Source organism: Nicotiana attenuata, chromosome 6 (genome assembly GCF_001879085.1).
Source record: "Nicotiana attenuata strain UT chromosome 6, NIATTr2, whole genome shotgun sequence".
Lineage (NCBI taxonomy): Eukaryota > Viridiplantae > Streptophyta > Magnoliopsida > Solanales > Solanaceae > Nicotiana > Nicotiana attenuata.
Window position 1 is genome coordinate 37,015,749 of NC_031994.1, and position 13,528 is coordinate 37,029,276.

At 35.3% G+C, this 13,528-nt stretch overlaps 1 protein-coding gene across 1 annotated transcript; it reads right to left on the reverse strand.

Moving 5' to 3' along the window:
- LOC109226834 lies at positions 5,360-12,602 on the reverse strand. The gene is made up of 15 exons (XM_019391712.1): positions 12,439-12,602; positions 11,622-11,755; positions 11,388-11,505; positions 11,178-11,300; positions 10,012-10,116; positions 9,560-9,643; positions 9,337-9,452; positions 9,005-9,106; positions 8,787-8,900; positions 8,561-8,617; positions 7,176-7,242; positions 6,965-7,018; positions 6,695-6,769; positions 5,803-5,838; positions 5,360-5,677 (listed from the first exon to the last, which is right to left on the reverse strand). The coding sequence occupies exons 2-15, from the start codon at positions 11,639-11,641 to the stop codon at positions 5,579-5,581; spliced, it is 1,170 nt and encodes a 389-aa protein (XP_019247257.1). The 5' UTR covers positions 11,642-11,755; positions 12,439-12,602; the 3' UTR covers positions 5,360-5,578.

Genomic DNA, 13,528 nt, shown 5'->3' on the forward strand with positions numbered 1-13,528 from the left:
AAATCCACTTTCTTCGGTCCACTTTAATTGATTTGTAGCCCTTTTATGATCCACAATATTTAATTTTTTTTCGTATATCAAGAAGGAATTAACTTCTTTTTTCCCAAAGTAGCATTTAGAGTAAAGAACCTAGGAGTATTTGTTATAGTTCCAATGAACAAATTAAGGTTAATATGGTCAATTTTATTGTTAATTATGTTTACCTCGAAAATACGAGTAACAATTAAATTTGATTTGTGGTTTTAAAGATATGTGATTTAGTTCAATACCAATTAATAATCAAGAAATAAGAAGTAAAGATAAAAGAGATTAGTGAATCAAACCAACGTAACTCGGCAGTAGCGAACTCGAGATGGTGACCTCGAGACAGGCTAATAGCTATAAAATAAGATAAGTAAAATAATAACAGTGGAGCTAAAGGACAATGCTGATGAATAGTAGACAAAAAGTAGAGAGTATATTCTTTTTTCAGTGATCAGATGATCTTACAAATGATTGGGGTCCCCTTTATATAATAGGGGAACCCTAAATAAGGAATATTTCTATTTACAATAGGGAGTATTCTTGATACAACTGTCTAACCGCCTAGTACGAAATCGTACAATCTTATTCCGGGATTTGTGCCACGATTATGGAGACGTGGCAGGAATCTAGCTCATTCTGTTATAAATTCTTAACGGTACTATTTCGGGGTCAAATATACTCGGGCTTGGTATTCCTCGTACTCCTATCTCCGGGCATTGCGCTCTATCTTCGAGCTTGATTTTAGTCCACTGATCTCGAACTCGACCTCACCCGAACTCGGGCCTATGACGGACCCTCGAACCTACAAATCGGAGGCATATGATTTTGACCGTATACAAATTAATACTAAGATATGGATTCTTTAATACGTGTGAAAACAACCAAAATAATTAATTGAAGTGGACTAGAAGGAGAATATTATTAGTGACGAGGGAACTAAGTGCTAAGTAAGACGGACAATAAATGCATGCCTTTATAGTTTATTACGATGGTTGAAGTCGAAATTCATTAAGAAAGACCAGTTTAATTAAACATGTAATCATGGAAATTGTAACGTCTTGAGTTCTATTTCCAATGATCTTGATTATTGTTATGCAGCAATATTTCAAAAACGTATAATGCAACGCTTTACTCCTTAAATTCTCAATCTTGTGTGCTATAGAACATCTTCTTTGTCTAAAGATTCAATGTAAATGTTCAGGATTTGCTATATTTATTTTCAAATACATTTTAAAAACACGTCAATATCCATTACTACAAATTAAATTAGTGCACACGGTACAATCCTAACAAGTTTCTTAATGTGATTGATGATAGGCTATAATTATGTATTTTAGTCGCTTATTACACTCTAATTTACTGCTCTTTAATTGAGTTTGAGCTTTAATCGCTAGTGTTTTGCACTAATTGTGTGTTTTATGCCTTGTAGGAGTAATTTCGAGCTATGTAGATGTTATGGAATGAATTCAAGTGATTTGGAGCTTTGAAGTCTGAGTAAAAGCCCAAGGAATTAAGCCGGGATCATGTTCGGGGATCAACGGATGATAGTTAAGAACGAACGACGAATCGAGTAGGCATATTGTGCACTGTCTAGTAAAATGCACATAACATTTTGCTCAAAACTCTATTTGGGATCCACAATATATGGTTGGAAAGCCAACTCAAAGTTCTACAACTTTCATGTTTTACGTTTTTCCAAATTCCAAACAGAACAGGGCGAAAAGTGCGCGGCCGCGCACTGGCCGCGCATGTCAGGCAGAACACTGGTCAAAGTGCGCAGTCAATCCGCGGTTGATCCGCGGCCGCGCGCGTCTGTCCGGGAAAAGTGTCCTTTTTCGCGTAGGAGAATGCATAATTGTTTGGGCCCGACCCTACTTGATATATATACATGGGAAAACGGTATTTTGAGCACTTTTGACATAATTTAGACCTAAGGAGGTTAAGGAGACCGAGGATTCGACTTAAGGAGGCAAGAACACACTAGGAGCAAGGCGGAGGATTCTTCTACGAGTTTTTCACTTCCTTCTTCCTTTTTCCTATTTTCATTATTGGTTATTAATTCTAGTATTTTAGTTATGCATACTATTATGAATAGCTAATTTGTTATCTAGGGTTTTGATAGAACCTATTGGAGGATCATTTTCCTGTTACGTTAATATAGATTTGCCGTAGCTTTTCTCTATTTGTTCAACTACGTTTATATTGTGGTTGGTTGAAGAGCTTTCAATCGACTGTGCCTATTTAGTGTGTATTACTCGGGAGAGAGTGCATATTTAGGTAGTTGTTGAACAACATCACTCCTAACATATATGAGGGATCAATGCGAAGGGTTTAAAGATGGGATTCGGGATAACGAAACCTTGGTGCGATCCGAGTGAGCCGTACTTAATGCCAGCTAGCGTAATTCGGGAGAATATGTCTAGTAAATTGTGGTAGTTACTCGTGAGAGAATTACGACACTCAGAGCGCTCATGATCGGTAGAGAAGACTTAGGCAAATTTATAGAAACGTAGCGAAAAGGATTCCGACAATAGGGGAAATCATAACTCTAGACCTCCTTAATCTTGTCTCTAACCCTTAGTATCTTTAGTTGTTAATTTATTATTTTAATTTGTTAGTTAATTAGTTAAATACAAGAATCTTAATATCTATAAGTTAGGAATCGTTCAAGCTTGTTTTCTTGGTGATAGTGAACAGCTGTAGCTAAGCCTTAGTTCTCCGTGGGATTCGACTCCGGACTTTTAAACTGGATTATATTTGCAGCGACCGCTTAATCTTTTTTATAAGGCATAGTTGGGCGTGATCATGGATGAGTCCCAGTGTCCCCACTCCTAATGATACTGTTAAATATTCTTTCTTATTTTATGTCCATGTGCACAAAGAGAGGGCATTTACACAGCGTACAAACCCATGACATTTGATCCCCTAACCAAATAACACATTTTAAAGATAATGCCACAAATACACATTCAGACTGTCCCCTCCAAAAAAGTCAAAGAAAAAGGAAAATACAACTGTGCAACTGGATATGTCTGTTGTCCTTCAATTAACTTGTCGCCATTTCAGGATTGGACGCTTGCAAACTTATCTGGTACGACTTTACGTAAATAAATATATATATTTTAGTTTATCCACACACATATACTATAACGGTTGTGATGGAATGATAAGTATTGGTTTCTAATTTGATCCATAGGAAAAGAATGAGAGTGTTTAACCCCCAAAATAGGACTTTCGGATATAAATCTAGATTAATTACACTCCAACACGAAAATAAATAGAAGGGTTACAAGAGTCATGATTATAATTTCTTACATTACTGGAATAGTGATAAAATGTCAATTAGGATAATCCGAATTCGTGCCCGCAAGTCCCACTTTGAAGGTAAGGTGCTCTATTTCAAAAAAATGTAGTTAAAAGATGAAAGAATACTCATCACATATCAATTTAATATGATTGGTTTGGGAGTAGAGGTAGCAGCAAATTCATACAAGTCCTTTGTATGACAGAAGACAGTAGAGAGCAGCTTATAATTGATAGTAAGTCATTTCAAGATAACCTGCCAAGCTATGGACGAGAGCCACTGGAACTATGATTCCTCATCATTTGTTTCTTTCACCAATTTCTATTTTAATATTCATTACTTTTAATTTATATTGGCTTTTACTACCCAAAATCTTTTTATATTGACTTTTCCTAGATTCTAGTTTTTTAACATAAAGTGAAACACAAAAGAAGAAAAACAATGAATAGGTACAACATTGTACTAATTGGAACAATATGAATAAATTTGAAAAAAATAAAAATAATATTAGCAAATTCATTTCTTTACTAACTTTTTTTTCTTCTAAAACATCAATTATTTTGGAACAAATCATTTTACCAGAAAAACTAACTTTAGCAACTGAAAGGAATATCATCAGCTAGATTTGTAAAATGTTTCCTCATTTTAATTAAAAGTTGTTTCCTTGAGGTATTTTTCATGTTATGACACTCATGTTTAGAGTTGTTTTTTCTTCAAGAACTTAAAACACATGTTCTATAATGGCCGGCTTTTTATAATCTTTTGTTTGTACTTGGTAAAATTATCCATATTCAGTGGTAGAAACGTGAGTATTGAAATATTATTAGCTCGTATGAACTCTTGTACAGAAAATATAATTTGGCTAAAAAGTTTACATTAACTGTTCAACTTTGCATTAGTCATATAATTTGGTTTCCGGCATAAATAAACCCCACCATAACTTATGCAAAAATCTAAGATATTGAAACAAGCTATTAAAAGAGAGTACGCCTACCAATATTAGAGACTAAAATTCCTTCTAAGTAAAGCGATTTGTTTGGGTAAACAAAATACAACTGTTTGACAAGTGAAAAAGATGATAATATTATATGGTAAGAAGTTTTAATAATCTTTAACTTAAAACTAGTACAAGTAGACTAACTAGTAGTACAAATAAATCCCAATAAGCACTCCGTTGGAGTTGCCCATGTCTATATTGTAATAATCAGCACTTCGCTGTTATGTCATATCTTTTCCATCCCCATATTTATTAGAGGTCCCCATTTACTTCTTACGATCATATTTGACATCTTCATATGATTACCTTGGTTCGTTTTCTCTCAACAGATTTGGTCCTTCGTCTTCTTATCAATGTAATGGCTTAATTAGCACAAAACAAAACTATAACTAGGGGTGGCAAACGGGCGAGTCGGATCGGATATGAGCGTGTCACAATGGGTAATTTTAAAAAAAAACGAATAAATTATCCGACCCGACCCGTATTTGGACGGATAAAAATAGGTTTATCCGGCGGATAATACGAATCCGTATTATCCATGGCTTCTTAAATATGATCACTTATGAGAGAATTCCTTCCAAACTTGAGGAACTCCAATTTGAGGCTTTACAAATATAAAAGTCAAACACATTAGTTATCCATTGGTTATCCATTTGGTTAACCATTTTCTAAGTGGATAATATGGTTCTTTATCCATATTCGACCCGTTTTAAAATGGTTCACTATCCAACCCATTTTTTGATGGATAATATGGCTGGATAACTGTTTTCTTTTAACCAATTTGCCACCTCTAGTCTAGCTATAACTGCTGATATCCCCCCACCCCAAACGGGAGCGACAAGACGGGTTTGTGGGTTTGGGGGGAGAGCTATATTATAGGTTCTTCTCACTCCAGTTCGAAATCTTCATTATTTTTGGATTTGCTTGATTTTGTACCCATTTCCCCCTTTTTTCTGGCAAAGGTGATGAAACCAGAATTACGTACACAGTGGTTGTTGCTGGTACTACAAATATGAGAATACAAGAGAAAAGGATGAAGTGCACAAAGTTCATGGACTATATAATCTCATGTATCATCTATATGCACAAGAGACCTTCCAATATCTTACTGTTTACTGTCCACTAACTACAGAAATATGGCTGCTCTATAGTAAAAGCAAATATTTATAAAACAAATACTGGCAAAAAGAATTAGGCATACCTAAAACAGAGAAAAAAGTTAAAAGAAGCAATGTACAAAGCTTTAGGCGATGTTATACTCGGGGTTTTCCATGCTGTGCATAATAAGCCTTATCCGCATTAGCTAACCGATCCTGAAACATAGCCCACTCACTTCTACACCTCTCTCTTACCTATAAAAAGAAAAGAAAAAAAGTGAGGAGCTTCAAAAGAAGTAGCTAAGATCTGACTTAAATCAAAACAAACGGGAAATGATATTTGTCAAACTAGATTTCAGGTGAATCACGGATTTGCTTACCCCTTCCCAAGGAGCTTTACCATTCTCCGAGCTACCCTGCATATTTCATATAACAGGAATGGTGTAAAGAAAATACTTAAAGAATGATAACAGGTCATACAAAAATGCATGGGAGCAATGAGCCGTCTCCTCCCTCCCCTCTCCCGCAAGAGCATAAACAGATCAGTGCAATAAGTTTTACAAACAAAATAGCAGAAAACAGCTTCAGCCTTTAGGATATATATCCACATATGGAGGAGCAAACACCAGCTTTAGCCCCAAGGACTTAAATTGCAATGCAAGTTGGCACTCTTGTCTCTCGGTAAGCTAGTAATTTCTCTATTATTCCTACCCAGAACTCTAGAAAGACAAAAAGGAGCACTAAATTGAGTCATCCTATGAATCAGCCTTCAGAGGACACTTCAAGTCAAAGTGGTAGGAACTTAGATCTATCAAACCTTTAACACAGCCAAAAACATAGTTGCAAAGAGTTTTAGGTTGGAAACTGGAGAACAAGATAGTATTCTTAAACCAATATAGGATACCCTAGGACAAAAATTAACATCTTTATCTGTTTCTTATACCTTTTGCGAGACACTCTAGAACACTTTAGAGCTAACATAAAAACTCACATGAAATGTACTACCATAATAAAAGACACGAATACTGGAGTTCAACCAACTCCAACTGTATTATACACAGTACTAAATTGGTTAGAATGCAGGCTATGACATCGGTCAGTCAGTAAATCTCCCTTTCAGCGAGGCATCATGGATTTGAGTTCCCATTGTTGGGTAAGAAAAAGAAGTTGATTATCTATTTATATGAGAGCAGTAGCTAATAATGAAAACTTAATTTAACAAACTAGTCGAAATTTCAGCTATTTAGTTTCTGGATATGGACTTTTACAAACCTGACTCCCAAGGGAAGGAATAACTTGATGCACAATCCATTGTGAATCCACTACACCAATTTTTTCATGCGCAGGCTGCACAAACAAATAAAAGGTAACAAGATTTTGCTAAATGGTCCACCATATTTCAAATTAGCAAAAACTCCAGAATCTTGAAAGATGGTGGGTTTCAAGGTCCAAAATGGTATCAAAGTCTAAAGGGAAGCCATCTTTACAATGAGGCAAGTCCTCTTTCAATTTTATAACAGATATAAAATGGAAACTACTGACCTGTACGCATCTTCTGAGAGCGAAATCCAATCCCCATCCATGCACCAAATCATTCTATAAGAAAACATCAAATGGAAGCAGAGCAGTCATTATAATAGCACATGTATATATTAATGCACTCATGACCAGTGTAAGTGCACTCTTAAAAGGATTGTAATGAATCGATATGGGTATTGCCAGTTATGCATGTGATCCCAATTGTAAGAACTACCTGAATCATATGCCAAACACATCGCCATGCTTCTCGAGAAAATACAGGAGCCATTATTTCCACAAAACTGAAAAAACAAATCAGGAAAAGGTAAGCTGCAGGCCAGCTAAAAGTATCAGATGGTGCAATTCCACAAAACTGAAAAAACAAATCAGGAAAAAGTAAGTTGCAGGCCAGCTTAAAGCCTAAAAGTATCAGATGGTGCAATTGTGGACAGGCCTTCTGTGTAATCAATTTCCGAAAGTGCTATGCATAAAAAACCCAAAATAGCACTTGCTGACTATAAGATATTAGAAGAAAACATGTACAGAAGGCACCATTTCACCATCTTGCTAGCTAAACGAGAATACAGCTAGAAGCATGTAGTTCTGCTCATAACATATAGATACTTCTCTCATCTTTCTTTGTCTACCAAATTGTTGTTTCGTTACTTGAGCGGTAAGAAGAATGAGATAATAAGAAGAGAGGTGAAGATTTGGAGCAGGAAGCTTGCTTCTCAAAGTTTAAAGAAAGATTGTCCTGAAATTATCAATCAACCCCGCCTCAATCCCAATTTCTGCAGTCATGCAACATACACTATATAACATAGACCCTTGAATTCCTCCAGTGTATCAGAACCCCCGCCGACCCCCCCCCCCCCCCCCAAAAAAAAAAAAAAAAACCAAAGCCAAAATGGCAGGGCTCAATCATAAAATCCCTCTGCTGAGCCTTACCATACAAGCAGAATCAACCAACAGACGACCAGATAAGTTAATCAACTTTGTTAGGCCTGGTCTTGATGGATGAAACCTCAACTACCATTCAAATGTAAGCAATATATCATGGAATTTTATTAAAAGACTAAATATTTCATAGTGAAGATATCGGGTTCACTCTAATTTAAGGTGCACATAATTCCTCTTTGAAGAAATAATTAAACAAGTGGGTAACAAAAATGTGACATAGTTACTCAGATGATGGAGAAAGTTGAACGTTTGAAAGCACAGATTCTCCAAAGTACAATAACTTTAGACGTAACAAGATAAATCTTAAAGAATAAAGACTCTTCGGACTCAGACTAAATGTATCAATCAATGAACTATGCTCAATCCAAACACAGATCACATGCATGCTTGAGTTTAATAATAATTAGAAGTTGTGAATCAGAGTCCAACTTTTTTAGAGTATACATCTTTAAAAATGTGATTAGTTCCAAATGTAGCATTTTGCAAAGTTTAATGCATTAAAATGATGCGAGAACCAAGATTATCATGTTGTATCCATTAATATGTACATATATGTGGTAGTAGCAAGTACAGATTGCGTCCAGTGTGCACATTTCAAAAATTTGTCTCTGTGTGTGTGTGTGTGTGAGAGAGAGAGAGAGAGAGAGAGAGAGAGAGTACGCTGCACAAGGAGGCAATCGTGGATCACTGCACCAGCCTGGTTTCTCCTCCGTATTCCTGTTTCAGTCACAGAATTTTGAATGTGAACGAATACAAGCTAATTTATATAGAGATTCCATCCGAACTATCTGGGATGTGGGAGAGGGGGACTGTCAGAGAGAGAGAGAGAGAGAGAGAGAGAGAGAGAGAGAGAAAGGGGAGTGAGACAGCTACACAATGGACTTACTTGTGAACTTCTCTATCACCCCTCCTCTTTGTCATCTGCCATGTTAGGCCATTGTTGGGTTCAAGACCTGGCTGAGAGATCTCTAGACCATGTTTCTTAACTAGCTGAATATACCTGTCGTCATATTCAGGTGGCCTGGATTAGTTGCAAACACAAAGTGACAAGAAAAATCTCTCTTAAGAATGAGAAGATACTGAAAAACCAGAGCAAACACCTACTTCTCTGCATTGAAGTGTTCAACTCCAAGATCTTCGTCCCAGATAAATATATAATCATAGGCAGCTACAACATCAGGATGCAAAAACCTCTTTGCATACCACCTGTTAAAGAAGATAGAAAGACCAGCAAAAGCTTAAGAAACTACAACAAGAAACTAGTCTATATTTCCATTTAACACCCTTCTTCTTATCACCACAATTCAAGAAAAGGGTGCTATACATGCTAAAGGGCTGCCTGAATTGGTTAAGTTCTCTGGCATGTTACTTTTGATTCTTGCATCAAATTATGGGATTTCAAATCCCAAAGATTGTTCATAACTAGAAAGCCTTACCATTTTGTCTGCTTCCTAACACTGACGTGAACTGCACGCTTGGACCACTCAAATTGATCCCATTCACTCGTTCGACCATCGTAGTGAAAAAGCAAAATTTGAAAATCCTCTGAAAACTAAACCAACATATATAGTATGAAATTCAGTGTACATAATAAAACACTAAAAAATGATGATAGTGCTCCATACTATCACATTCAATGGATGGGTTTCTTTTTATTACCTTTTTAATTGCTGCATCAATGTTGTTCTTTTGATCCAAACCAACTGTAAATGTCACCAAATACTTTGGCTTCTTCCTCAGATCCTGAAAATTCCACCACATTTATAAGACTACACGTAAAGAAGGAATAAATCTCCAGAGCACAAAGGTAAATATCTTAAGCAATGCGAGAATTTCTTTTTGGTTACATTGCTGTCCTATCAATTAATGGTTTTGCAGAGAAGGATACAACCATTCACATTATGTCGTTAAAGTATATCAGAAATAAAACAGCTCATCGTCCCGTAAAATAATACTGAGCTGGAAACAGATGAAGCGGACATGTAACCATATGATAAATAGCAGCTCAGGAAGACAGACTAGCTGTATGTATCATAAACTCTACCCTGACATTCGTTTTTTTGGGTAACTCAGAATAATACAATAACCACAAGATATTCTTTGCATCATACCTCACTTGGCTCACCCCACAACCTTCGCAGATAGAAATCTGATTCTGAGACCACAATCCCTGGTGGTAAAGACTCTGCACCACGAGGATTTGTCGGAACATATATCTAATGAACAAAATCAACACAATCAGTAATTGAATGCGAACTTCATGATGCTCTGGGTGCAACATATATCTTAGACCCTTTCTAAATGCAAAAGATCATGTAATCATGCAATTATAGCCGCAATTTTTTATACTGCAAGTTGCAAGAATAACCAAATTAGAAAAGCTTGTAACAAAACAATAAAAAGAACAGATTTGGCAACTGAAAAACAATAAAAAGAACAGATTTGGCAACTTCGAAAATATGAGCAGTGCATACAATTGTAACAATGTGCCACTGTTCAGTAGCGCACACGAAATTCTATGATATTATTCTTTAACTACAATTAACGCAGCACAAAATTCACTTTGACCGTCAAAATAAATAAATGATAAACTTTTCTTAAATATTTTTGGTAACATTTGATGATCCAAGAGGTAGCATCCACACTGTACCTTTGTATAGTTTCTTTTTCTGGTTAGTAATTTCGACATAATTTCTTATCCTCCTATTTTTTTCTACATTTTGATTTCACTAACGCATTTTCAGTCCAAAGTTTGCCAAGTTGATTCACAAATTTGTGTCACATATTATTGACAGAGTAAGCACTTTTCCACGTTGACCATCAACCAATTACTGATAAAAAAATGAAATACCTAATGTTTCTTTGAGCATGCAGAAAATCTAGCATGTGCATGTTCCATTTAAAAATGTATCAGAAAAAAAGGGCATGAAATGGACAAGGAGAAAAAGAAAAGGTTTTAAGCAGACACTTACTCCACCTAATGCTAATAATATAATTAAACACGAGTAAATAGAAAATGAGCCCTTTTTTATTGGTGTTCTAAGTTATTTTGTTTCACCAAATATTTTATTTGGCAACTGCTTAACTCAACAAAAATGTAGATGAATCCCTCCATAAGGATAGATTTTTTTGCTGGCCAAATTGACACCATTAGTTAGTAAAATTATGTTAAAAAGCTTGTTCAACAAGCAATCTTTCATAAGCATACAAGTGAATCAAAGTAGTGAAGCTGCAGGTAGGAAGACAGAATTTATAGGACTTGTAGTGATATAAATACCTTAGGTGTTAAAGGAATATTGCCTGAACCAAGATTTTCAGGAAAACTACGCTCACTATGTCTCTGATGATCATCATTGAAGGCTACATCAAGAGATGATATAATGCTCGAAGGTAAAGTGATCTGCAAAGGACCTCCAAGATTATACTGAATGAAAAAGGGCATATTACTTTCCACCACAGAGACCATCCAAAAATTGGCCTAACATACCTTTGTTAGAGAAACAGAAGGAAACGAAATGCCAATGAAATATCCAAATACCATTCCCATGATTGTTGTTATAATAAGCCTGGCGCTGTCGTTTGATCTTTTGAAAACCCCAGTGAACCTTAAAGAGCAAAGAGGGTATTTCGTAAGCTAACTGATAGAAATAAAACCAGGAGTTACGGACAACTAAAACCTGGTGAGATTTATTACAAAAAACACGTTCCTTTGTCTACAAACCTGCGGTGAGAGGTTCCCATTGTGATAAAAGTTGCTCAACTCAAGGGTCATGCACTAGGCAGAAACCAATTCCTTGAGCAACCTCGGAAACGCATATAGCATCATCCAGTTTCAAAAGAACAAACTTGGCATGCCTGAAAAGGTAAATCATATTACTTTGGGAGCAACAAGTTCACGATACCCATACGGGACATCTCTGCATAACTACACAATCTTTTATCCTCATGGTATGATGAACAGTTCCACAAATCTTACTATCAAACCTTTTTACTATTTAACTTCATTATTGCATAAGTCAGGAAATTTACTGAAAACCTCTAAGAGAGACCAATTTAACAGCTCTTAAACTTCAATTTTAGTTAAAAAAAACTGTAAGTCGGTGTCTCTTAAATGCTGTAACTTCAGGTTATGTTTTTTTTTCCAATTTCCTAGTAAATGGGCAAACAAATCTTACTTGAATTACTGATCTGAAAAAAATTAAGGTAAAAAGAAATTCAAAAATTTTAATCTAAAGAAAAACCCTAGACCCTCCAATTAACCAATAAATAAAATGGTTAAAATTGCGAGCAGAACATCAAGAATGCTGCTTGGATTAAATGTGAAAATTCAATACTCAAAAATTAAAAGCCCAAATTTTGGAAAAAGAACGAACTAAAACAAGGGATTGAATTACGAAATGTAAGACCCTAAATTTCAATTACAATTTCTAAGATGAGTACTTTACAATAAGAAATAGCTGAAATTAACAGTGTTCCAATGCAAAACGCAGCATGAAAATAAGAGCAGATGAAGAAAAGCTAGGGTTTGAGAGACGTACAGGTAATCCCTCGATGGTTTCACAGAGAGAAGAGATGAGAGATCGGGTATCAAATTTCAATGTTTGGTATGTTGCGAGACGAAATGTCAATTATTGATAAATCTGAAAAATTATGTCATCCCTTGGAAACAAAATTTGTATCACTACTTTCTTACAATAATGTCCCATGCGTGCATTCGATTTATATAGATTATCGATTTGTACACATGCTTATCGTTATCGTTTCAATAAGGTTTCGATTTTTTCAATTTTGATTTATCGATTTTGGGGCTTATCGATTCGGTTATCGATTACACCAATAAGAAAATTTACGGGATTCCACAGAAAGTATATCGCTATAAACGCGCCTAACTAATATGGACCAAAAGAAGCTAAAATAAGACGAACACCATTTATGATATAAAAATTGTGTCAACAAGCACATGCAACAAAACTAAAGTAAGGGATCAAATGTATGTCACCAACACTCCAACGGTATAAAAAAACAAAACAAAACAAAACACATCATCACGGCTAATTCTGTTTTCCATTAATTTGAACTTCATTCCCTTGATCTTTAAATATGATCATTCCTTAAATGTGGTAGAGGAAATAATAGGGTAAGGGACTTAGGTAAAGGAAATGGTATAGATTAGGGAAAATAATATTGTATAGCCGCTTTCAAAATAGTAGCGGAATATATATACATTATGTATGTTATATTAATCTGCACAAATAGGTAATTACTCATTTAACAAGTGTCTACAGTCTAGGAGTGTGCATTCGATTTATCGATTCGATTTTGACCCTTATCGATAATTACTTATCGATTATCGATTTGTACATATGCTTATCGTTATCGTTTCAATAAGGTTTCGATTTTTTCGATTTCGATTTCGATAACAAATAATCGATTCGATTTATCGATAAACCGATTCGAATGCACACCCCTAAATATAATTTTTGGTTAAAGAAGATAATAATAATGACTTGAATTATTGAAGGACATTTATTAATCAAAGAGTTACATTCATAATTAATGTTTTATTTTAAAATGATAAAAATTCATTTTGAGGACTCCTTTGCGTGGATGGAAAAAAAATTAATATAT

What these genes read in the sequence shown, in the direction of transcription:
- LOC109226834 (XM_019391712.1), bottom strand. Translation starts at nt 11,641, where the DNA reads ATGGGAACCTCTCACCGCAG. An exon ending in GAACACTTCAATGCAGAGAA is followed by an intron (nt 8,901 to 9,004) that starts GTAGGTGTTTGC and finishes ATATGACGACAG; the next exon opens with GTATATTCAGCTAGTTAAGA. An exon ending in TTCCTTCCCTTGGGAGTCAG is followed by an intron (nt 5,839 to 6,694) that starts GTTTGTAAAAGT and finishes TGAAATATGCAG; the next exon opens with GGTAGCTCGGAGAATGGTAA.